The 25,708-nt window shown below is 45.8% G+C and overlaps 1 protein-coding gene across 4 annotated transcripts in view; it reads left to right on the plus strand.

Moving 5' to 3' along the window:
• The first annotated feature begins 6,778 nt into the window (after positions 1-6,778).
• Positions 6,779-25,708, plus strand: part of TRIM66 (tripartite motif containing 66) — a 41,996-nt gene continuing 23,066 nt past the window's right edge. For 2 of the 4 annotated variants that reach the window (XM_017500330.2, XM_017500331.2), the window contains exons 1-9: positions 6,780-7,191; positions 13,758-13,861; positions 15,743-15,890; positions 17,055-17,187; positions 17,493-17,609; positions 19,025-19,139; positions 19,703-19,849; positions 22,120-22,237; positions 24,120-25,021. In XM_017500330.2, coding sequence (XP_017355819.1) covers positions 13,853-13,861; positions 15,743-15,890; positions 17,055-17,187; positions 17,493-17,609; positions 19,025-19,139; positions 19,703-19,849; positions 22,120-22,237; positions 24,120-25,021 — 1,689 coding nt within the window. In that variant the 5' untranslated portion in view covers positions 6,780-7,191; positions 13,758-13,852. Of the gene's footprint in view, positions 7,192-12,428; positions 12,892-13,757; positions 13,862-15,742; positions 15,891-17,054; positions 17,188-17,492; positions 17,610-19,024; positions 19,140-19,702; positions 19,850-22,119; positions 22,238-24,119; positions 25,022-25,708 lie in introns of those variants that run through there. The other 2 variants (XM_017500332.2, XM_037728429.1) reach the window with 2 other exon arrangements.

The raw sequence follows: 25,708 nt of genomic DNA on the forward strand, positions 1-25,708 counted from the left end.
ACCCCACAGACCAACATAGAATTTGATACAGGAGAGGAGATCTAAAGTGAATATTTATTGAATAAATGACTTAATAAAGCCTGGGTAGAAGGCTTTTTTTCACTTGTGATACTGTCCCTTTTTGTTCTTCAAGTGGGAGGTACAAAACACAGTTATCAAGCTCTTACTGGTTGGCAGACACTGTACAGGCATTATCTTTTGTGAACTTCATAGAAGCCTTATAAAGTAGATATTAGTATTCCTGTTTTATAGATGAAAAATATGGGGATTGGGATATTTATAGACTAAGGTTAACAACTACTGTCTGATGAGGTTGAATTCAGGTTCACCTGTCTTCAAAGCTTGTGATCTACATTGTAGCACTTTGCTCAGTGGGAGGGTTTACACTCACTTGGAATACCAAACTGTTGAGGAGATTCCATGGAGAGTCTTTGAAGAAAGAACAAACCCTGCAGCCTGAGCCATCGTGTGTGTGTGTGTGTGTGTGTGTGTGTGTGTGTGTGTGTGTGTGTGTCTGTATTTTAAGACGGAGTCTCACTTTGTCACCTAGGCTGGAGTACAGTGGCGCAATGTTTGCTCACTGCAACCTCCACTTTTCCACTTCCCAGGTTCAAGTGATTCTCCTGCCTCAGCCTCCTGAGTAGCTGGGACTACAGGTGCCTGCCACCATGCCTGGCTAATTTTTGTGTTATTATTATTATATTTAGTAGATATGGGGTTTCACCATTTTGGCCAGGCTGGTCTCAAACTCCTGACCTTGTGCTCCACCCGCCTTGGCCTCCCAAAGTGCTGGGATTTCAGGTGTGAGCCACTGCACCCAGCCTCAAATATAAATATTTTTAATTTAAAAAGTTTTTAACTGACAGATAAAACTGTATGTATACAGTGTGCAACGTGATATTCTGAAGTATGCGTACATTGCAGAATGACTAAATCTAGCCAGTTAACATATGCATCACCTCACATAGTTACCATTTTGGTGGTGAGAACACTTTATATCCACTCTCTTGGCATCTTTCAAGAATGCAATATATTATCAACAATACCTATCATGCTGTATGATGGATCTCTTGAACTTATTCCTGCTTTCTAACTGGGATTTTCCATCCTTTGACCAACATCCCCCTAACTACCCTTGCCCCCTGCCAACCACTCTAGCCCCTGGTAGCTGCTCTTTCACTCTCCACTTTTATGAGATCAGTTTTTTTTTCAGATTCTACATGAGTGAGCTCATACAGTATTTGTCTTTCTGTGCCTGGCTTATTTCACTTACAATGTGCTGTAGGTACAACCATGTTGTCACAAATGACAGGTTTTCCTTTTATTTTAATGGTTGAATAGTATTGTGTGTGTATATATATATATCACATTTTCTTTATCCATTCATCGATAGACACTAAGTTGATTCCCTGTCCTGACAATTGTGAATAATATAGCAATCAACATGGGAGTACAGGTATGTCTCTGACATACTGATTTCATTTTCTTTGGATACACAGTAGTTCCCCCGCTGGCATCCAAGGTTTTGCTTTTCAAGTTTTTAGTTATTCACAGCCTGAAAATATGAAGAGATTTTGAGAGAAAGTGATGGGGGGAGGAGGAGGGAGGGCCAGAGAGAGAGAGAGAGAGAGAGAGAGAGAGAGAGAAAGACAGAGCATGCGCAGAGGCTGCATTCATGTTGCTTTTATTACAGTATATTGTTATAATTGTTCTATTTTATTATTATTTATCATTAATCTCTTAATGTGCCTAATTTACAAATTAAACTTTATCATAGGTATGTATGCATTGGAAAAATATAGTGTATATAGGGTTTGGTACTATCTGCTGTTTCAGGCATCTTGGAACTTATCCCCTCTTGAATAAGAGGGGACCACTATGTACTCAGTGTTGGAATTGCTGGATCAAGTGCAAATCTTTAATTAATACAGCTACAGCCTAGTTGGGATTCTCCCCAGCTACTAAGAAAATGAGTCTGCATCACCTCTCAGGCACTGAGGAGACCAGCTGGGCAAGATCTTCAAAAGCTAGTGATGGGGACCAGAGCAAAGGCAGGAGTGTGCCGAGTATACAATGGCTTAGCCATGCAGTGGGATGGCTGGGCTCAGAAATGCTAGCTATTGGAATTGGATTTTCTCAGCCAATGAGAATATCTACTTGGGGCTATTTGCTTTTAAGCCTAATTAAAAATGATCCCAGGTCAAATTCTATCTGGAAAGTTGGCCATTGAGTACCAAAGTGATACTTTAAGTAAATGTAGCAAGCTCTGAAGGGAGCTAACATCCCAGCAACTGACTCTTACTGTATGCTGGCTCTGCCTTCAAGGTTCTCAGGGTTGCCGTCATTTTTTGTTTGTTTGTTTGTTTGTTTTTCTGCCTCATCCTTCTTCAAGTTGCCATGGTTTTATTTGTCATTTTAGGGAGGGAAAGAGGGAATTAATTGGATATTTCCTTCCCCAAGTAAGGAAAAGGAACATTACTTATTTTTTCTCTTCAAATCAACCTAAAGACAAATCGTGGCTGGGAGACTTTGATATTGAGATGTAGATTCCAGAATCTACTTGTTTAGTGTCTTATTTTTCCCATTTTCAAAGTTGGGGTGCAGCTGAGATGTGGAACCTTGATCTGGAAGTCACAGCCCCTAGAGCTCATCTGGACTCTGGCACTAATTGACTGGGCATCTTAGGCCTCTCTGGCTTTCAGGGCTAGACTTAATGAGATGTAAGAACACTAAATAACTACCATAGCCCCATGCTTCTTGAAGCTAGTGAAGGATGACAGCATCCCTTGAACACTACTAATGCTGAAAGGAGAAGCAATCACAGTCCCTTGGTGGGCAGGCCTTGGGACTTTAGGACTATCCAAAGAGAGGGAACTGATGCAAGATGCTATAACCTTAGAGTCAGAGATGGAAATGATGCTTATCTTAATGAGCAGCTCATCTGGAGGGACTCTAATGGTCTTGGGTGGGAACAGGAGGCTGGGGGTGAGATCTCAGCTACGGGAGCCTGGGAGGTGGGTGACTAACTACTCTTTGCTCATTCCAGGTGCTGCACAGTGTGTCCAGCCTTGTGGGATCTGTTGTGGGCAGTGACTGAAGTCTCCGAGGTGGAGGGCAGTTGCTGAGTTGGGTATGCAGCAGGTGCAGAAGCTGGATCCCGGAGCCCTATCAGTGGAGTGGCTTTTTAGTTCATGAACAGTTTCCTCATTTTAATTGGCTCTCTAGGGCCCTGGGAGTAGCACTCGCACCCCAGAACAGGACCCGTTACTGGGAGAGCAATTCCCCTGGTAATGGAAAGGAGGCAGGCTGTGGTTTGCGGGAGGTGCTTGCTGCTGCCAGTGCTGCTTGGAAAGCTATAGCTAGAACAGATATGTTGAGGATGGGAGCTCGAGATGGCTGTGAGTGATGGACGGGGTCTTGGAGGGGCCTCTTGTCTGCTGGAACTGTCTGATTTAAGGGGGACCTGTCAGGGTTGAGTGCTGTGGAGGCCAGAAGGCAGGGAAGGCCCTTAATCTTGAACCCCACACTGCATAGGTGAAGCATCAGGAGTCCAGGAAGGGCTAGGATCCTGCTGAAAACCACATAATTGGTCACTTTCAGAGTCAGGAAAAAAATCTAGCTCTGTTGCCTGACAGTCCAGGGCTTTCCTGGGCTTGAGGGCCAATGGAAACTACAGACCCAGAATAGGGTGCTTCCCTTGGTTCCCAACTGCCTCTCTGTCTCCAGGCCCAGCTGGAAATGGGATCAGTGGCTTTGCATGGAATGTGTCAGTGCATCAGTTTTTGGATTGACTCTGAAGATGTGGGATGAAAAAAGACACAGGTGCTACCTGGGTCAGTGAGGGTCTATCAAATGAAATGAGCCCAGACTCATCCTACCTGTACTTTTTGCATCATACTATGGGTACTTTCTTGGCACAAAAAGCCTGTTTCACAGCCAAGTGGTTCCTAGGAGCATGGATTCCGAAGGCTGTGGCTCATGCATCTGTCTCCAGCTGTGCCAGTCACCTGGCTTTCATGGCCAGATTCTGACTCTTGGCTCAGGTCTGCTGCCTGGCTCTTCCTCACAGTCCCTGGACACCTGCCTGACCTCAGTTTATTCCCTATTTTTTCCTATAGTGATATTTTTCCTGACCTCACTTCACTTATTGCCACTGTGGTTATGCTCCCAAACCCTCTAGCTTTGACCCTGATCACTCGCTGTGACTCTGGGCCTGCACATCTAGCTACCTAAAGGCTTCCAATTGCTTGCAGTTCAGAACAGGCACCTAGCACGGCCTCCAAGTTTTTTCTTAATCTGGTCCCAAACTAATGTTCTAGCCTCATCTCCTGTCATTTCTCTATATGTTCTAGCCTTACAAGACTTTCCAAAGAGGCCTCACATTTTTATATCTATAATTCTGTTTATGATGTTCCTTCCTCCCGAAATCTGTTTTCTTGCTTGAAACATCCTACCCAACATGAGGGTCCAGCTCAGGTGTGTCCCAGTTGTCAGAATGAGAATTCACAAAGATGGGTTTGGGCTTGGCAACAAGCAAAATCCCCATAATCAGAATTAAACCCCAAAGGGTGAGGCTCATACAATTAAAGGAGCTGTTGCTTTAGGCCAGAGGTCATAAACTTTTTCTGCACAGGCTAGACAGTAACTATTTTAGGCTTTGTGGCTCATACAGTCTCTGTTACAACTACTTAGCTCTATCATTGTAGCAAAAAAGCAGAAGGCAGCCATAGACAATATGGAAATGAATGGTCATGACTGTATCCTTTATTTACAAAAACAGGCAGGCTATGGTTTTCTGACCCCTGTTTTAGGTTCTGTCTGGGGAAATTGGGTGGTTTGAATCTGTGGGTGACACCCAATAGCAGTAGCTGTGCAGGAACCAGGCAGAGTCAGAAAAATTTGCAAGGGACTCCCAGGGAGGGAATAATGTTAGGATGAGGCACATGGAGGGGAGGGAAGGGCAAATATTAGAAACAGGAGGGAGTAAATTTTGGCTGGAATATGGGATGCTTGAAGGAGAGAAGTGGGAATTCTGTTCAGAAAGGATATTTAGGGCCAAATTGTGAAGGATCTTGATTAAGCTATTCTGTGGACAGTGGGGAGCCACTGAAGGTTTTTGGTCAGTGGAATATGGTCAAATCTGTACTTGGGAATATGATCAAAGTCTTTCTGACTGGCCATGGTGGCTCACACTTGTAATTCCAGCACTTTAGGAGGCCAAGAGGGGAGGATCACTTGAGGTCAGGAGTTCAAGACGAGCCTGGGCAACATAGTAAGGCCCTGTCTCTACAAAAAATAAAAAGTAAATTAGGTGGGCACACACCTGTAGTCCCAGCTGCTTGGGAAGCTGAGGCAGGAGGATCACTTGAGCCTAGGAGGTTGAGGCTGCAATGAGCCATGAACATGCCACCACACTGCAGCCTGGGTGACAGAATGAGGCACTGTCTCGAAACAGCAAAAACAAAGACAAACAAACAAGAAAAAAACAGTCATGCTGGCCCAGTGAGAAGAACTCTAGGAGGAGACAGGACTGGATACAGGAAGCCCTGCTGGACTACTGCAGCTGTTTAGGCCATTGGTTCCTGATTGCTGGCCTTGAACCAGTGCTGGTCTGGATGCCTAGGAATTGTTTGTGATGCTAGCTAAAAATACAGATTCCCAGTGCCACACCCAAACAACATATTTGGATTTGGTAGATTCAGGATTTCTAACAAGCTCTCCAGATTTGGGCATCACTGGTCCAGACAAGACAGAATGAGGCCTGATCTTAAGAGGGCAAGGGGGCCAGAGAAAGAAACGCATAGATAACATGGGATTCGACCACTGCTCTCTTCCTCCTGTTACCTACCTCTGTTCATGACAGCGCCTCCACTTGACTTCATGCTCTTCACACACCACCACTAGCCCCAGCATCATAATTTGCTTGTGTCCTGTCAGTTCTCTTTGAAATGAGTCTTCTGTTCCCTTTTTTCATTTCGAACCTAATTTAGGGTCCCATTAATGCCCAGCTATCCTGACCTCTCTGTGTCCAGTTTATCACGATAATCATAAAGCCCAGCTAAGTCACTCTCTAGAAGCTTTTAGGCTGCCTTTTATCTTAGGATGAAGGTCAAGCTCCTGAGCTTAGCATTCAGGTCCCCTGAGGAGCTTACTCTCCTGCCCGTCCTTCCAAGCACATCCCTGCCACTCCCCCTCATCTGATTGCTCTGTGCTTTTGAAATTATCCTGTACTTTTAGTCTTGCCCCATCCTAATATCTACTCCAGTCAATCCTGTTCATCCTTCCCTTTTTCCTTCCCTGCTTGTATGTCACTGGATCTTCCTGGTGGGTAGAGTTAGCTGCCAAGGGGCACCTCCCAGGACCTTTGTGCATCATAAATGTGTGTCTTCTCCATCCGAAGTCCAAATCCTCTGCTTGTGACGGACAATTGGTCACTATGGCAACTGACTGTGACGTCACAGGATAAGGACTTCAGGTGAAGTGGCAGGAGCAGGTGAGTATGTAGGAGACAGATTTCAATGTCTGTTGAAGGCCCCCCCACACCCTCCTTCAGTGCCGGGGGCATGGAGGGATATCTCGGGCTCCTGCTGTTTTTTAAAATGATGCGGTGAGAGTGTGTGCCTGGCATCTGCGTGCTGCAGCAGTGTGGGGCTGACAGAGTGTGTCAACTTGAGCTCTGGCTGTGCAGGCACCGCTGCTGCGTGAGCCTGTTATTCCATTCTGGATTGCTATTTTGATACCCAGATTGCATCATTCTTCCTACGTATAAACAGGGGGTCCCCAGGGCACTGCAGCTACTCACTTCTCCACCAACACTGTTGTTGTGATGAGCTCTATTTAAATGAGCTGCCGGATCGGGGCAGGTTCCAGCCACACATGAGCACTGTCATTTTGGGGAACATGGAGGGCTGAAGGATTTTTGGATGGAGTCCTAAAAGGCTGAGAGTGATGTCTCCCGAGCTGTGCAGAGGGCGACAGAGCTAGTTCCTGAAAGTTGAAAATGTCGTTTTCTTCCTTCTGAGCTTCTATTCCAAGGCACCCAGAGGATTAGGAAGGAGATGCAGCTAGGAAGAGAGTCGCCTCTTTGAGGTCTCCCTCTTGCTGTTCAGTGTGGGAAAATTGCTGCAGAGCCTTCGAGATAAACAGAAACAGGAGGAGTCAACCAAGCCCTTTCTTGCAGGATTATCTCAGGTGAGCTAGAGAAATGCAGCCCTGGCTGAGGATGCATCAGAGAAGGGAGGAGAGGATCCAGACTGCTCCCCTTACCCTGTCTAGTATCCACTCCCCAAGGCTTTGGCCTTGCAGCCCGGCTGGCTGCAGCATGCAGGGTGGGTGTTCCTGGGTGCTTGGTAAGCACCATCCTCTGGGACCTGTGGTGGTCTCACCTGTCGCTCTTCTGCCTTCTCTCCCAGGTGTTACTCTAATCGTGGCAGCAGGGCCACAGGTAAGCCTGCTGGCAGCTGGGGCAGAAGCACTAGTCACTTTAGGGGTGACTTGGATAAAAATTTGTCTGTCTAGCAGGGACTGGGTATTTGGGGTTTGGGTGCAACATGTTTCTTGAAGGTGGTGCCGCTCTCAGTGGTGGGTCGGAGGAAGCCTTCGGGGGCTGTGTGGTGGGGGCCTTGGCCGGTGCTCAGTAGAATGGGGCTGCCCTGGGGGTGGGAGGGCAGAACTGTTAGTGAGGATGTGCAGCCTGCCAAAGGATACAACTAGAGTGGTTTTTCTGATTGCTTAGTGTCTGACAGAGGTGTAGAGAGGTAGAGCATCTTCCCTGTGGCTACAGAGGTAATCGAAGACTGCTTAGTGGTTCAGCGTATCACCTATGTTATACCAAGGCTATGTGGATTTAGCTAAGCCCCTCTCCATCTCAGGGCCTTCATCATCATCTGCGTGGTGGGTATTGGCCGGATGAACAGTGAAGTTCTGTCCAGCTTTGGATCTGCAGATTGGAACTAGCAGAGGAACATCAGGCTCCTCCAGAGGATGCAATTGCTCTGTTGGAGTCAGAGCTTGGACCCCAGCTCCAAGCTACCTGGAGCCCTGGACAAGAGCTATAGAATGAAGGGCTTCCCAACCCTCAGGGGGTTGCTTAGCATTGGCGTCAGGCTTACGCGATGTATGTTTCCTCACTTAGTGGCCTAAACTAACCTGATACCAGCTTTCTGAGACCTCTTTGGGATTTCTCTCCTCCCCTACCTCCCGGTGTCCACGTTGCCTTGGCCTTGCTGTTCATGTCTGAAAGGTAGACTACCCAGTGTGAACCCCACTTCCTTGCTGCCTCACTAAGTCCTACGCTCAGCACATGTTCTAGGTCCCAGCAGCGGTCCTTGTAGTGCTAAACCTCAGGCTGCACTCTAGGCCTGCTTATGGGTCCTGCAGTTGAGCTGGGAGTCTGGCTCCCAACTCAGTGCCAACGGGCAGGGCACAGGGGTATCAGGTCACTACCTGTCTGTTGAGAATCTGCCCTTTTCTCTGCCAGAGAGGAACTACATCACAGCTGAATTCAGAGTCTTTGTTAACTTCTTAGAGTTTCTTTTTAAAACTGGGCTAGCCTGCCTTTCTTAGCTGCATAATACAGGAGACGGCTATCAGGCTCAGCCACAGGGAGAAGGGAGTGCTCTCTGAAAGGTGCTGGGTCTCAAACTTGGTTGTACATTGTATTCACCTGGGGATTCTTTTTTTTTTTTTTTTTTTGGCTGGAGTCTCACTCTGTCACCCAGGCTGGAGTGCAATGGCACGATCTCGGTTCACTGCAACCTCCGCCTTCCGGGGTCAAGTGATTCTCCTGCCTTAGTCTCCTGCGTTGCTGGGATTACAGGCACGTGCCACCATGCCCGACTAATTTTTGTGTCTTTAGTAGAGACAGGGTTTCACCATGTTCGTCAGGCTGGTCTCAAACTCCTGACCTCGTGAACCCCCCCGTCTCAGCCTCTCAAAGTGCTGAGATTACAGGCGTGATCCACAGTGCCTGTCCTCACCTGGGGAGTTTTTTTACACATGTAAAGTGCCTGGTTCAGAGAGTGGTGGTATACAGATGTAAATTTGTCTCATGCCTTTCAAGGACCAGAAGTATTTGTACTTGTGACAGATGGACTGAATGTCCTCAGCTTTCAGAGCTGCTCTCCTAGGCTCCTAGGCTTCCAGGAGCATCTCTGGTGTCTGTGACTTCCTTATTCTGGAAGCAGAAGCCCCACATCTCATGGGGATAATTGTGTGGACTTGGGGTCCTATCTCTATACTTCTCAGAATTGATGTTCTTGTATGTGAAATACAAGAGTGGGACTGTTGCATGAATAATAATTATTCACTGAATACAATAGAAAAAAATCATGATATCTAAATAATATGTGCAATGTGATTTAAATATTATTTATAACTAAATTAATATTAAATATTGTTAAGTAGATGTTTGATTATACACAGCTCTAAAAGCTGATATATTCCAATTGTCTAAAGTAAAACTTTGTTTTGGTATCCTCGTTGAAAGATGGAGAATCTCCTAAAAAAATAAAAAGTCAAGGTTGACACAGCTTGATGGGTTTAGGGAGCTTCTGAGGGAAGAAAAGAATTTTTGGACAAACGTGCTGTGACACAAAGAGAGCGCATGTCATTTGGGTCCACCCTGGGGCCCGCAGCCTCCCTGGGACAGTGCCTGCACCATTGCGATGATTCTCTGTCTCCGCTCATTGCTGCACAACCCCTCTTAGAGGGCTAATCCCTTAAATTCAGGCTTCCTTTCAATGACAAGCTTGTTCCCTGATTTTCTGACAAGGATGATAGCCAGGAACCATTTGGCTGTCTGTTCCATCGCATCTTGCCCAGGAGAATATTTCTTTTTTTTAAAAAAATTATTGTTTATTTACATATATATTTTTGAGACACTGTCTTACTCTGTCGCCCAGGCTGGAGTGTAATGGTGCGATCTCAGCTCACTGTAAACTCTGCCTCCCAGGTTCAAGAAATTCTCCTGCCTCAGCCTCCCGAGTAGCTGGGATTACAGGTGCCCGCCCCCACCTCTTGCTAATTTTTGTATTTTTAGTAGAGATGGGGTTTTGCTATGTTGGCCAAGCTGGTGTTGAACTCTTGATCTCAGGTGATCCTTCCGCGTTGGCCTCCCAAAGTGTTGGGATTACAGGCGTGAGCTACCATGTCTGGCCTCCAGGAGAAAAAAAAACCTGGTTACTGTAGGCAGAATAAGTGGGTTGGATGATTTGTACTTCCCTGCATTCCTATTCCCCTCATTTTAATGGTGTAGAAAGTAAGGTTGAGTGAAAGGGGGTGTTACCCAAGGTTACATAGTTAGATACTGCCAGTCCTGGGCCTAGAACCCATATTTTTTAATTCATAGCTTTTCCCAAGCCCCACACCTCTGCTTTCCTTATCAACCTGCACTGGCTTTTTTTTTTTTCCAGAAAACTTCCAGGTGTCTTCTTAGTACTTTCAGTGCTGTGAGTGCAATAAGTACACTTGGAACTCACAAACCCAAAAGAAATGCAGTTTTCAGCCAGCCGTGGTGGCTCACACCTGTAATCCTAGCACTTTGGGAGGCCAAGGCAGGCGGATCAGTTGAGGTCAGGAGTTTGAGACCAGCTTAGCCAGCATGGTGAAATCTCATCTCTACTAAAAATAAAAAAAATTATCTGGGCATGGTGGCAGGTGCCTGTAATTCCAGCTACTCAGGAGTCTGAGGCAGGAGAATTGCTTGAACCCGGGGGATGGAGTTTGCAGCTAGCCGAGATTGTGCCACTGCACTCTACCCTGGGTGACAGAGCAAGACTCCATCTTAAAAAAAAAAAAAAGAAAAGAAAAGAAAAGAAAAAGAAATGTAGTCCTCATTTACCATCATCTACTGGTTCTTAGAAACTGTGATTTTAAGAAAAACAATGTACAGCAAGTCCTTAAGTAAACATCCTTTTGTTAAAATGATGAAAAAAAAATTGGTTTCATTGTATGTCATCATGCTTAGTTGCCACTTCCAACAACCTATCAATGATGTTAAGTGAAGACTTACTGTCTAATTGTCCAATCTGCTAAAAACCAGGTAATAACCTTTAATACCAACTGTGGTTTATTTTTGAAGCAGACATATGAACAGGTAGTTAAAATGCAATGTGATATTTGTTGTACTAGAAGGATGTTCAGGGCGCTGCAGGAACCCAGAAGAGGGACTAATTAACTCATCCTGGGGGAAATTAACCCTGCTCCTCAAAGGTGGAACATTTGAACAGGTATGAAAGGATGAATAGGAGTTTATCTCAAAAGGAGAGGGGCAAGAAAGAGTATTTCAGAAGAGGAAACAGCATTTCTTACAGACAGAGAATCATGCAAAAGTTTGGTGTATCAAGAGACAGCAGAGATATTGGGCATGGCAAAAACACAGGGTGTATGGCAGGTGAAGTTAATGATGAAACTAGAGCGAGACAAGGTCAATTTGCAAAGGGCCTTGAATGCCAAGCTGAGGACTCTGGCTTTAAGGTCAAGGGAGCAGAGAATGTGTGATGAGACCTTGTCTGACCTGTTCAGTTCTCTTTTTTCATTCTGCTTATGAGGCTATGTTATGATGACTGATGTTTGGGCATCTGATACCAGGGAAGTCTGTGGAAGTCATTTTCAACAATTAGAGCAGCATTTCTGTCCTGGGCGCAGATGAGGAGGTCTCCCTAGGGTAAGCCAAGTGGAAGAGAGGGACAGTCCCCTTATTTCCCTGGATAATGTCACCTGTGGAGAGCATCCTTTTCCACCTCTGGCCATTGTTCTTGACAGGCAGGAGAATAAGCAGGACATTCCAGATGCAGTCTTGTCATTAACACCCATGGTTCCACAAAGAATCAGAAAAGTTTTCTCTTTTTTTTGGTGGGGTAGGGGAGTATTAAACTATTATTTTTCATGATTTTGTGGATTTGGATTTTCCCAGGACGTATCAGTTACCTTTTACTAGATAACAAGCCGCTTTTAAACTTGGTAGTTAAAGCAACTAAACTTTATTTAGTTTGTGATTCTATAGTTTGGTTGCTTGGGCTGGGATTCTCTGGGTGATTCTTCTGGTTTGGCCTGGGCTTAGCTAATTATGTCTATGTTCACTCTTGTGTCTGTTTTCAGCTAGTGGGTTAGTTGGGGCTAGCTGGTCTATGATGGCCTCAGGTGGAATGCCTGAGACAACTGAGATCTCTCTCTGCATGATCTCTCATCTTCCAGCAATCTCAACGCCAGGTTAGCTTTTTCACATGGCAGTCTTAGAGTTCTAAAAACAAGAGGAGAATTATATAAGGCCACTTGAGGTCTAGGCTTGGAGAACTTGTCACTTTTGCTACATTTTGTTGGTCAAAGAAAATCATGAGGTAAGCTTAGATTCAAAGGGTGAAGGGTCCTACCTTTTTCAAAAATTAAAAAACTCGTCACTGACTTGAAGCTCGTGGAGAGTCTTACCTTTTGATGGTAGGATTGGAAGGGTATGGATGAGGGAGGGGAAGAATTTGTGGCCATTTTTTTAATCTACCACTCAAACTAACTTTCATCACCAGAGAGAGTTGATAATTGAGTTTATTGCCTTACTCTGAATAAAATATGAGGAATCTTTTGAATCCAAAGTCATGGAGGATCATGTGATTTCTGAAGTTTTATCTAATTTAATCTGCATAGCAACTCTTATTTTCCCTTTCTATTTTATATATGAAGAACCTGGGGCACAGAGCAATTAAGTGAGATAGTGTCTTGCCCAGGCTGGTAAGCCTGGTCTTTGGGCTTACATTTGTCTGACTGTAACTCTGGAGTAACTGCCGTCATATCATTGTTTCCTATTTTGAAGAGATGAGAGAGGGGAGATTGTAGTGGTACTGCTGCATTCACTGCCATAGCCATCCCCTTTCACATCACCCTCATCCCTGGACACAGGTACCTTGCCCTACTCCAGAGGCTCATTTTCTTATTCCCAGTAGGTTGACTGCTGTTGGGGTGGGCCAGCAGAATAACTATAGTCTCCAGGGTGGAAGTCTTTTGCTGTTTTTATAGTCCAGAAGCCCACTATGCTGAAGAATGTGTTAGAAACCGATGTACTTCTCTGGGGAGAGAGAGTAGGTCAAACTGTTCATACGTTTTGTGTGTGTGTGTGTGTGTATATATATATATATATATATATATATATATATATACACCCAACATGGACTAGGGAGAGAGAGCCCTCCAAAAGACCTCTGAGCCTCAGGGGCAGACTGACTGGTATACGCTGTACTAAGAGAAAAATACCTCCTAGATGAGCAGGCAGGGAGGCCTTGCCTTTCTCTGACTAAAGCCTTCTGGAGGCTGTAGCTCAAGATCTTCCAAGTCACCCTGCTACCTGGTAACCTTAATGACTGGAGCTTTGCCCTGGGCTAAACTGACTCTCTGGATCTTGGCTAGTAATGGGAGCTGTGCTCTCAGGGATGTGGAATGAGGAATGGGAGCAGCAGGAAGGCACCTGATTGTCAGAACCAAAGCAGGGTTACTCTTGTAGCATGGCTTATTGGGAGAGGAGGAAGGTAGGACCAGGTAAAGACAAGGATGTGAGGAGCCCAGATGGTCTGCAGGGAGGGCCCCATTGGGATGGTCATGTTCAGGGTAACCACATAGTGAATGCAGGCTATGGCATCAAATGTAGCTCATTTTGGCACACTTGATTATTGCCACATATCTTGGTGTTGTGTATTAGAAAGCCTTATGTCCAGGCCTTGGGTATAATCAGCCATGGTGCCCTGACTCTGCTATCTTTCTTTCCCACACAGAGCTCATCTCCTGTCCTGGGTGTAAATGAGTATATCTTACCAAGGATGTAACTGAACATTTTTTTCTGCAGTGTGTTCCTACTGAGCAACCCAAGATGGCCAGGGTAAGTCAGGACAAGGAAAGAAGCAGCTGATCTTTTTCAAAAATCTGGGAGGCCCCTGTCCTTAAGCCTGTCTATTCACCCATCACTCTATCTGATTTGTTACTTCTCCATCAGTTTGCCTAATCATCCAACTATCCATCTAGAAGAAAATAAAAATGTGTCAGTTGGGGAAAACAAAGAGTGGCTTTTCTATTAAGTGAAAATTACTGTCTTTTTTTTTTTTCTGTCAATCCTTTTAGCAGCAGGTGAATGTGAGTTAAGGTATATTAAGAATTGCTTACTGTATCTATAGTTATTCTTCTCTCTCTTACAGCACTTACTGAAAAATACCAGTACTGGGCTTTTGTTTTACTTTTTATCTTCCTGAGTTGAAATTCGTGTCCCCACCTCAGTCTCCCCAGCCTGGATTAAATGGGTTTATTAATCTTGCCTGTATTTAAACACTATCACTTTTTCCTGAATTTCTTAAAATTTTTATCACTTACTGGCTGGCAGCCCTTCTGTTCCTCTTTCCACTAGGGTATCCTTGCCACCACTTTGTATTAATTCACCAATTTACTTACTTGTTCCTGTGTCTGATTTGTGTTGAATGTCTCACATGTGCCAGGCTCTGTGCTGGGTGTTAGGGAGATAGACCCATGTACTCTACCTTCAAGGAATTCATAGTTTAATTAGTAAAACTTTCAGAATTCATATGAGTTTGGTGGCCTGTGTGATTCAGGCACAGACAGGCCAACTTTTCCAAATCTCCCCTTTTCTTGATGTTTTATATCAGCTCTGGCAAGATATTTGCTTGCTAAATGAATGAACATTTGGACTAGGAGAAGCCTATGTACTCTCAGATCAGGCAGACCCAAGTGTGGGAGCTTAGCTCTGAACGCTGGTCTGTACTTGCCCTTTCTTGGCTGCATTTGACCATCTTGCTGTGTATTCCCATATGTGGGCTTTCTCCTCTCCAAAGCACACTGAATTTCCTGCCTTTGCCTGTGCTTTCCCCCTGTTATAACATTTTCCTCCCTTGTCTTCCTGGTGAACCTACTTGCCATTCAGTATCCAACTCAAATGTTTCCTCTTTGTAAAAACTTTCCTGGCTACTCCTAGACTGAGCTCCTAGAAGCCTGCCTTGGTTTCCTCAGCATGTGTTACATCCCTTTTATTACAGCATTACTCAGTTAATGCATACCATCCTGTGTGCTATAGATAGCGTGAGGTCAGTTCCTTGGCTTATGCATCTGGGTATCCTTAGCTTCGTCACAGGACTTGTGCGAACAGCCCCTGAGACAGCTGCTGCTGCTGCTGCTCCTTCTCCTCCTTCTCTTCCTTCCTCTCCTCCCCCTCCTCCTCTCTTCTCCTCTTCCTTCTTCTTTTTCCTTCTCCTTCTTCTTCCTCCTCCTTTTTTGAGACAGGGTCTTCCACTGTTGCCCAGGCTGGAGTGTAGTGGTATGATCTCAGCTCATTGAAGCCTTGACCTAAGCTCAAGTGATCTTCCCACCTCAGTCTCCCTAGTAGCTGGGACCACAGGCACGTGTCATTCCTCCCAGCTAATTTTTGTATTTTTTGTGGATATAGGGTCTCACTATGTTGCCCAGGCTGGTCTCAAACTCCTGGGCTCAAACAATCCTCCTGCCTTGGCCTCCCAAAGTACTGGGATTATAGGTGTGAGCTACCATACCTGACATAGCCACTGCTCTTTTGCTCACAAAGGATGCTTCCTTTCACAAGCCCTGACATATTACTCCCAGACAGCTCTCCAGAATAGACTACACTCCAAAATAGTAGAGGAATAGGCCTGCAGGACCCCAGTCTTTAGAGGATTTGCCTCTTGTGTAGGCAGACCTAAATGAGGATATTGCCAGTAACTCCAGAACTCTCTGCTTCCAGAACTGCTCCGAATGCAAGGAGAAGAGGGCAGCACATATCCTCTGCACCTACTGCAATCGCTGGCTCTGTAGCTCTTGCACAGAGGAACACCGACACAGCCCTGTCCCCGGGGGCCCGTTCTTTCCTCGGGCCCAAAAAGGATCTCCAGGTACCAATCTCACCTCTCCCCACCCACTTCCATGCTCTAAAACAGGGCTGAACCTTAGGATCCCTGGAGAATAGCTCTCTGATCTTGTTTCCCTACTGGGAATGAAAGAAGGGACAGTCTCAGAGCCTTTCCCAAAGGAAGTCTTCTTCAGAGTCAGAGTGACTCACTCTAGTCCCTCCCTGTTGGGGGCAGGGGAGGATGAGTGTGGATAAAATGGTACATGGAGGAAAGTGTTGAATTATTGTGGAAGCTAGCTGAGCTCCCTACCTTTCACCTCAAGAGCAATCATGCCACACTTCTAATTTAGTTACTTAACTTAGTCTGGATCAGGGCTTGTCCATTTGTCTATCCAGCACCATCTATTTTATTTTTATTTTTATATTTTTTGAGATGGAGTCTCACTCTGTCACCCAAGCAGGGGTGCAATGGTGCGATCTCAGCTCACTGCAACCTCTGCCTCCTGGGTTCAAGTGATTCTCCTGCCTCAGCCTCCTGAGTAGCTGGGATTACAGGCATGAGCCACAATGCCTGGGTAATTTTTGTATTTTTAGTAGCAATGGGGTTTCTCCATGTTGCCCAGGCTAGTATTGAACCCCTGACCTCAGGTGATCCACCCACCCTGGCTTACAGTGATAGGATTACAGGCATGAGCCACTATGCCCAGCCACCATCTGTTTTTAATAACAATCTTCTTGAAAGTCTTTTCTCAAGGCCCTTGAATTGTGGGAGGGGTTCTACATCTGTCAAATCCATGGGAACCAGAGTTCATGAACCATATGATCTAGCCTGGAGCCTGGCAAGACTGGTTTCAGCTCCATTAAAAACAAAACCCTGATTAATAAACAGGTTGAGGTTAATTGTGAAGGATTCATTATTCTGCAGGAGATCTATGTGGAGTAGTAGCAAGTGCCTTCTTTAGCCTCTGGAAGGTAATGGGATGCTGGGCCTTGATGGTGTGCTGCTTCTGGACAACTGGGCAAATCCAGCCAAGCTAAGCCCAAAATTCTCCTTGTGCCCCTGGAGAGGCATCTGTTTGTACCACCTTCCCCCAAGTTCTGTGTCTCTGCAGTGTCCTCTGAAGGCTGAGGGCTGTGCAACAAAGCTTAACTGAGAGATCTGCCTACCTGAGCAAGAGAAGCCCACTTTCTCCATCTTCTCTGGCAGGAGTGAATGGTGGTTCTGGAGACTTCATCTTGTACTGTCCTCTACACACACAGGAAGTGCTCAAGCTATTCTGCGAGACATGTGATATGCTCACATGCCATAGCTGCCTAATGGTGGAACACAAAGAACACAGGTGGGGCTGACAGACTGCCTGAAATGGGCTGGGGAGGGCTCTGGGGCTCCCCATCCATCAAAATCTTTTCTCTGCCCAAAACCACCTGCAGCCCCTGGGCTGAAGTTTTTCTCTGCTCCTATTGTGGGACTTCTCTGGAAAAGGCCTACTGGGCCAAGAGCCTGTGGTGCCTTAGACTTTCCCTAGAAGTCATCACAGCTTCCATAGGTCTGGCAGAGACAGTGCCCTGTGGAGATTCCTGCTTGGTTGGCATGTTCAAAGTAGGACTCAGCCCTTCTCAGCCTTTTCTCTGCCTCATCCCTTAGGTGCAGACATGTTGAAGAAGTTTTGCAAAACCAGAGGATGCTTCTGGAAAGTGTGACTACACAGGTGGCACATAAGAAATCCAGTCTACAGACATCTGCAAAGCAAATTGAGGACAGGTAGTACAGGCTAGTGCCTTGCCAGTGCTGGAAATGCTCTGTTCCTGCACACCCGGGGTTCCAACACCAGGTCATCAGATATAGTGCCTGTGAAGAGCACATGTGGTTAAGCAGATGTGGACATATGTCCAAAAGGCATATGTCTTGGCCTTAGAGGTCTCAGGGCCAGGGAGTTGTCATCAAGTCATCACTTGGTGACCGAGGCCAAGCTAGGTCAGGATGATCAGAGTGAGCTGGGCCAAAGCATACACCTTATGAACTAGCCGGAAGTCAGTGCTTGAGAACAAGGGTACCAAGCAGACACTCGGGAAGAGGGGGCTGCTTATGATGAGGGTGGAACAAGCCAGGGGCAATCTGTGCTTTATTACCCCTTTCCCTAGGTGTTCTCTATTAATCTGCAAATGACATGAAATCATTGGCATTTTACATAGGAAGAGGAAGTGGTAGATGCTAAGAGCTCAGTATGTGGCAAGCACTGGCTTGGGTATCACGTATGCATTATTTTGTTCAGTTCTTGCCATTCTTTCCATCAGGGATTATCTCCATTTTACTGATGAGGAGACTGAGGTTCACAGAAGTTAGGTAACTCGTCTGAGATCACACAACTGGCCAGTGACTGTGCTGGGTTTGGACGTTAGGTCTGTGGTGACTTCAAAGCCCATGCTTTTTAAGTTTTTAAAAATAGCTTCATTGAGATATAATCTACACATCATAAAATTATTCTTTTAAAATGTATAATTCATTGGCCTTTAGTATGTTCACATAATTGTGCAACTGTACATAATTACCGTCTACTTTTAGAACATTTTCATCTGCCTCAGAAGAAGCCACATAAACATTATTAGTCATTCCCCATTCCTCCAACACCCCCCTGGGTGAAAGGGACCTTTCTGTCTCTTTTTACCTCATGGCGACATTTATTGGAGCATCCTCCATTTAAAGACAACAACAAGTTACAATAAATCATTCCCATACTTTCTCTTTTGGTCTTACCTCTAGTGCTGTGTCAACTGGTGGGCTACTGGTTGACCTGGGTGTAGACTTGAGGTTTACCTAGAGAAAACCAAGCTGAACTTTGGGCTGTTGGCTCACTTAGATGAAGTGGGCTGGGTCGTACAAAAGGTGGGATGATGGAGGAAGTTTCTGTCTCTCTCTCTCTGTCTCTCTCTCTCTCTCTATATATATATATGTGTGTGTGTGTGTGTGTGTTTGTATATATGTATACATATATATGTGTATATATGTATATATATAGATGTGTGTGTGTGTGTGTGTGTGTGTGTGTGTATGTATTTGGTGTCTGCTGGGCCCTGATCTCAATAGGCGGCCTCCAGGTTGGTTCTTATGTTTGCTGTCTCTTGGTCCTCATAGGCCCTGAGGAAAGCTTACCATGGTTTGTCCTATTGAGTTTACAGGATTTTTGAGGTGAAGCATCAGCATAGGAAGGTGGAAAACCAGATCAAAATGGCCAAGATGGTTCTGATGAATGAGCTGAACAAACAGGCCAATGGGCTTATAGAGGAATTGGAGGTATGTATAGACAGATGGACCAGATGGTTCAGAAACCATGCACATATCAAACTAGTCCCAGCACCCAGGGAAGCCTAGGCTATAATTCAGATATGTAGCTTCCATAGCTGTCTGCTGCTCCCTGTATTTTAAAATGTCAGTCTAATTTTAGGAGGGTGGCTCATGAAGGGCTGGAAAATCAGTTCAAACTGATTTTTGATGCTATGTCTCTTAGGCAGTCTTTCATCCTTAACTACACAGGGTTATTATAGTCTATAGTCTTGGAAGAGAAAGTCACAAAACAAACCACCTTCTTCACCAATTTATGCACGAGATACAGACATTTATTCATTTCCTCATTCATTTATTACTCATTCTATATTTGCACCATACAATCTCCCACCATGTCTTCCTCTCCTTTTCTATCAGCCAGCAGCCCATGGCAGCACTCTGCCCTACTGTCATCTCAGGGCTATCGTCTCATCTGATTCCATCAGTGACACACACAGGCCACCAGACTTCCCAAGCAGGTAGACTACAGTCCAATAACAGGTTCAAGGACTCTGTCTTCTCTCTGTACCTAGGGCATTACTAATGAGAGAAAGCAGAAGCTGGAACAGCAGTTACAGAGCATCATGGTTCTCAACCGTCAGTTTGAGCATGTGCAGAATTTCATCAACTGGGCTGTCTGCAGCAAAACCAGTGTCCCTTTTCTTTTCAGCAAAGAGCTGGTAAGAGGAATCTCCCAACTCCTCAGCCTGTCCTTGAAGCTTATCAGAGCACCGCCTTTGTCATAAAGGCAATGAGGCAGTCCTAGGAAGTGCCTTTTCTTTTTAGGAGGAATAAATTCCTCCTTCCATCCTTCAAATTCATTCGCTGCTTTTGGGTTAGTAAGTAAACAGTATCTTTAACCAAATGCCACAGTGCAAAGAGGATGCAGGTGCTGAAATTGTCCTCCCCTCCTGAAGGTAGCTCAGTTGGGAAAGTCTGTAGTTCTTTGTTGTAGGTCAGTGATTCAGACATTATCCTGGACATGAGCAATGTGCTGGGCATCTCATAGAAAGTTACTGGGGCTTACATGGGGAGCTAAGAGAAAAGGAGCTGGAGATAAGGTTGAAGTGTTAGACTTGAGAGGATGACAGTGCCCAGGAGAGGGAGCAAGAATTTTGAGAGAAGTTGATGGAGTTTATGTTTGGATACTTTGAATCTAAGGTGCCTATAGAGCATCCAAAACCAACTCTAAGCTATCTACCATGAAAAAGCTGTTTTAATATATATGGGTGTGGAAGTCAGAAGAAAAGTTTGTTTGGAGAAGGAGATGTAGGAGTCACCAGGAAATCAGTGGTATCACCTTGGAAGAGTGTGTGGAGCAAGAAGAGAGAAAGTCAGGAACCCAGGGAATACCGTCATTTTCAGCGTAGACAGAGGAAGAAGATGAGTGGAGGTGAGTGAGAAGCAATGGTCAGAGGTCGGAAGCAAAACAAAGTGTTTTGCTTACACAGAAACGAACAGAGTTTCCAGTTTTAAGTGGCCCATATGTCAATGCTGCATGGGTGAAAGATGAATAGTGAAGAGCAGCCTTCAGATCTGGGAATGAGGCTATCGTCTGAAAGAAGATCCAGCAAAGTAGAAGGGTCAAAAGCTAGAATCAGGAGACTGAGGATGGGTGGTGAGGAAGTAGAGATGGAAGCTAAAAGAAGAAAAATAAAAACATAGCCTGAGAAGATGGCAGAGTTGGGGGAAACTTTTTTTTAAGACTGGAAAACATCTGCACACATGTATATGAGAGAAGAGGCTGTGAAGATAGAGAGAAGGGGTGTGTGGTGGGGTGAGTACACTGAAAAAGCAGGAGGAAGGATCTAGAATGAACTGGTGGCCTTAAACACAAGGACAGTCCCTTTGTCTAACATGGGAGGACAGGAAGGGGACAATGTTGTAGTTAAGTTTGAGGTAGAAGGGATACAAGTTTGGGGTGATTTGTTCTTTATGGTGTCTTTTTTTCTCTGTGAAATGGAAGGTGATAATAAGAGGGTTAAAACATTGGTAAGTAGCACCAAAGTAAAGATTTCAAATAGTCATTGAGTGCAGTGGAAGAGAAAGATGACAAGAAAAGAAGTGACAAGATAAAGGGCTGAGGGGTGCTGCTGAAATTAAGGATCACTGAAATGGCCACAGATAACATGGCTTTGGTATGGCTGGATTGCCTAAGGGTAGGAGTTGGCGATGGGGAGGGAATTAGGACACTAGTGATATCATTACTATAAATGACAGGAAGCTGGGGGGTACTGTGGACTGAAGGAGCAGGGCTTGGAGAGGTTGAAGAACATACTCTGAAAGAGCATAAACTTGTTATGACCAGGATGGGTTGTTGTTCAAAGGTCTCATAGGTAGAATGGTTCTAAATGATGAATAGGGTCTAGGTATGGTGACTAAACTGAAAACAAGTGAAGGTGGTTTCATGCAAGAGATCAACGAAATAAGAGGCCAAGATGTTAGTTGGGACATTAGTTAACTAGAGGATGGCAGGGTAAGTTGGAAACTTGCCAAAGCCCTAGATAAATAGGAGAGTTAGTGACAGGAAATAGATGAAAGTGATGGGAGGGGAAGAGGGCTGTTGAATAGGACAGAAGGGTGTTTTACCTGTAAGTGGAAGAACAGCAATGGGGAGCTCAGAAAATGTCTGCCCCCACTAGGCTTTTAAATTTAGGTGATGGTAGAATAATAAATGGAGCTGCCAGTCAATGTTGTGAAGGAGAATGACAAATCACTTGAGGCCTGAAAAGGACAAGAATGTAGGCATTGCAGAAGCCTTGATAAGAGAAAAGGGATCAGCTGGGAGGATGGGCAGGTGCTAAGGTGCACGAGAATGAGAATATGGAGGATAACAAGAGGTTAAAGGGCCACGACTTTGAGCCTTTCAGCCTGCCCAAAGAGTAAGGGAAGGGGAGTTGTCATTTAGGTGCGAGATGCCTAAATAAATGACCTTTGGTGCTGTTGTAAGATTGTGTTTCAGATGCAGCGATTGCTGGAGACAAGTTGTAACACAGATCCTGGCTCCCCTTGGAGTATCAGATTCACCTGGGAGCCTAACTTCTGGACCAAGCAGCTAGCTTCTCTTGGTGAGCTTGTGCCCAGCCACCCAGGCCCACCCACCCTGTGGGCTTTGCCCTAATTGCTTACTTACTTTACTTACTCTTGGTGCCGAAGAGAAAGCACTCCCTGAGACTGCCAGTGGTCATGAAATCATTAAGCAAACCTTTTTTTTTTTAAAGGGAGGTGGAGAGGTTGAGGAATTTAAGTAACAATGGCAATGTAGGACTTTGTATCAGGACCAGTTGAAATCTGAGTTTACCATTCTGTATAAATGTCCTGTTACCTTGGTTTTGTTGCTGAGGGGGAGACAAGACAGTCACCCTGCTCTCCAGAATGCTGTGTGGCAGTACAGATGAATGTGTGTCTCTGTGGTCACACAAAAGTACACATGTGTGGGCACAAGCAGGGGTATCTCTGCAACAGTGAGACTGTGTGTGCATGTGGGTGTGTTACACAGACATATCCTTTTGAGTTGAGATGTAAGCAGATAATTCATGGCCTTGTGCATTTTACTTCCGTGCTGCAATCATTTGTTGGCATTCAGTCTTTAGGCAGAATGTAGACAGCTTGAAGTTGTGCCTGTGTTGACAGACTAACGAGTTTGTTAAACTGATGGCCAGCTGCTGCCTTCATTTGAGGCTGTTAATCTTACTGAAAGTTTGTTGAAGTTGGCAAAGTAACAAATGATATGTAGGTTTATTTTCTGCTTCCCTCTTTCCTTTGATTTAACTCAGCAGACCTTTGATAGCCACCTACTCTTGTTTAGGCCCCATGCTAAGCACTAAAGAACGAAAGGTGAATAAAACACACTTTCTTTAAGGAACTCAGACTTCCTGTAAGCAAGCCTCATCAAAATAATGAGATGAAGTAGCTAACTCATTAGACTGAAGAAGCTAACTCATTAGACTGAGTTAGCCATAGATCCACTCATGCACAAGGGACCTAGAGACCTCATGGGGCAGTGCCAGTACCTGGCACTGACCTGGTGTATTAGTCTGTTCTCACATTACTGTGAAGAAACACCTGAGACTGGGTAATTTATAAAGAAAAGAGGTTTAATTGGCTCATGATTCTGCAGGCTGTAAAGCAAGCATGATGCTGGAATCTGCTCAGCTTCTAGGGGGGCCTCAGGAAACTTATGGCAGAAGGTGAAGATGCGCATCACATGGACAGCAGCAAGAAACGGAGCAAGGGCGGAGGTGTTACACACTTCTAAACAATCAGATCTCATGAGAACTCTGTCACAAGAATAGCACCGAAGGGATGGTGCTAAACCATTCATGAGGGATCTGTCCCCATGATCCAGTGACCTCCTACCAGGAGCCACCTCCAACACTGGCGATTACAATTCAACATGAGATTTGAATGGGGATGCAGATCCAAACCGTATCACCTGGTATTAGAGCTTCCCTACTCTCTTCCATCCTACTTACTCAACACACAGTTCCCCACACCTTGTTCCGGTTCCCCACACACAAGTATCCGGGGACTTGTTCATTGGTCCCAGACATCACTGTCTACCCTTTGCTACTTTCCAGCATATTCCTTCCCCACCCTAAAGCTGATTCTTTTTGTCAGACTCTGATTGGGTCATTCTGTTAAAAAAAATGAGTGGGTGCTGTTTGAGAGAGCTTATGGTTTTCCTAGTGGGACAGAAACAGTCAGGACAGAGCATCTGGTGAAAGCTGAGCTAATTTTTCAAAAATTCTGTTCCCCCAAAGCAGCTCCATACAGGTGCTATTACTGGCAGTATTCTAGACTGAGTCTAGGAGATCAGGGCTTGAATTTCTTAATCTCTGTGCCTGGTACAGGATTGTTGAATCAGGTCTTTTTGTCCCAGGAGCAGGAAGTAGCAAGGTGGGAGCAACTTGAAAAACTTTTGAAAAACTCTCTATTCTGCATTTCCAGGCCGCATAACTACTGAAGGCGGACAACTGCCCCAGGCAGATGCTCCTGCTTATGGAGGCTTACAGGGGCCATCACCCTTTTATCAAAGCCACCAGTCTCCAGTGGCTCAGCAAGAGGCTCTTAGCCACCCTCCACACAAGTTCCAGTCTCCAGCAGTGTGCTCCTCATCTGTGTGCTGCTCCCACTGCTCCCCAGTCTCACCTTCCCTCAAAGGCCAGGTCCCCCCACCCAGCGTGCACCCAGCCCACAGCTTTAGGCAGCCCTCTGAGATGGTGCCCCAGCAGCTGGGGTCTCTGCAGTGCTCTGCCCTGCTGCCCAGGGAGAAAGAGCTGGCCTGCAGCCCTCATCCGCCAAAGCTGCTGCAGCCCTGGCTGGAAACCCAGCCCCCTGTGGAGCAGGAGAGAATGCCCCAGCGGCTGGGGCAGCAGCTGACTTCCCAGCCCGTGTGTATTGTCCCCCCACAGGATGTTCAGCAAGGAGCCCATGCCCACCCCACCTTACAGACACCCACTATCCAACTCCAGTTTGGCCACCACCAGAAGCTGAAGCTCAGTCACTTTCAGCAGCAGCCACAGCAGCAGCTGCCACCTCCAACACCTCCCCTACCTCCCCAACAGCAGCCACCCCCACCTCCACCTCCATCCCAGCATCTGGCTTCTAGTCAGCATGAGAGCCCTCCTGGGCCTGCCTGTTCTCAGAACGTGGACATAATGCATCACAAGTTTGAGCTGGAGGAAATGCAGAAGGACTTGGAGCTTCTTCTCCAGGCTCAACAGCCCAGCCTGCAACTGAGTCAGACCAAATCTCCTCAGCATCTGCAGCAAACCATTGTGGGGCAGATCAACTACATTGTGAGGCAGCCAGCGCCTGTCCAGTCCCAGAGCCAGGAGGAGACCCTGCAGGTAAGCGTCAGGGTGACTTGGCATGGATACTCTGCCCATCCTAGGATCATTCAGGGAACACAGCCTCCCTGGAAACAGGGCGGTATACAGGAATATAGTTACTTCACCTTAGAGCAGCCTCGAGCTCAACCCTCACATTTCAAAACTACCCTGGGCTCAACCTCCCATCTCAGAAAAGCTCCAGAGAGCATAGTACCCAGTCCCAACTTAGATCTACGCTCAGTGCTCTCCAGAGTAGCTTGGCTTTGCTGTCTTCCTGGATGACAGTAGGGACCCTGCCCACTGATGGTACCTTCTGAGCCATGCTGAACTCCTGCCAGTGCCAGAGCAGAAGGGAGGCTGTCTCTTATCTTGTCATATCCCTAGATCCCTTGCCGGACCTTAGGAATCCCAGACAGGGGGAAGGGCAGAGCTTAAGGAGTAGAGTGAGGATCCATGTTAGATGCTGGCAGGCAGCACTTTTATAATACTGCACAGGTATAGACTTAAACTTTTTTACCTCTGCTAAGCTGGGAATGTTTGTTTGTTTGCTTGTTTTTGAGACAGAGTTTCACTCATGTTGCCCAGGCTGGAGTGCAATAGCGGAATCTCAGCTCACCACAGCCTCCGCCTCCCGAGCTCAAGTGATTCTCCACCACTACGCCCGACTAACTTTTTGTATTTTTGGTAGAGACAGGGTTTCTCCAT

This window comes from Cebus imitator, unplaced genomic scaffold (genome assembly GCF_001604975.1).
Source record: "Cebus imitator isolate Cc_AM_T3 unplaced genomic scaffold, Cebus_imitator-1.0 Scaffold265, whole genome shotgun sequence".
NCBI lineage: Eukaryota > Metazoa > Chordata > Mammalia > Primates > Cebidae > Cebus > Cebus imitator.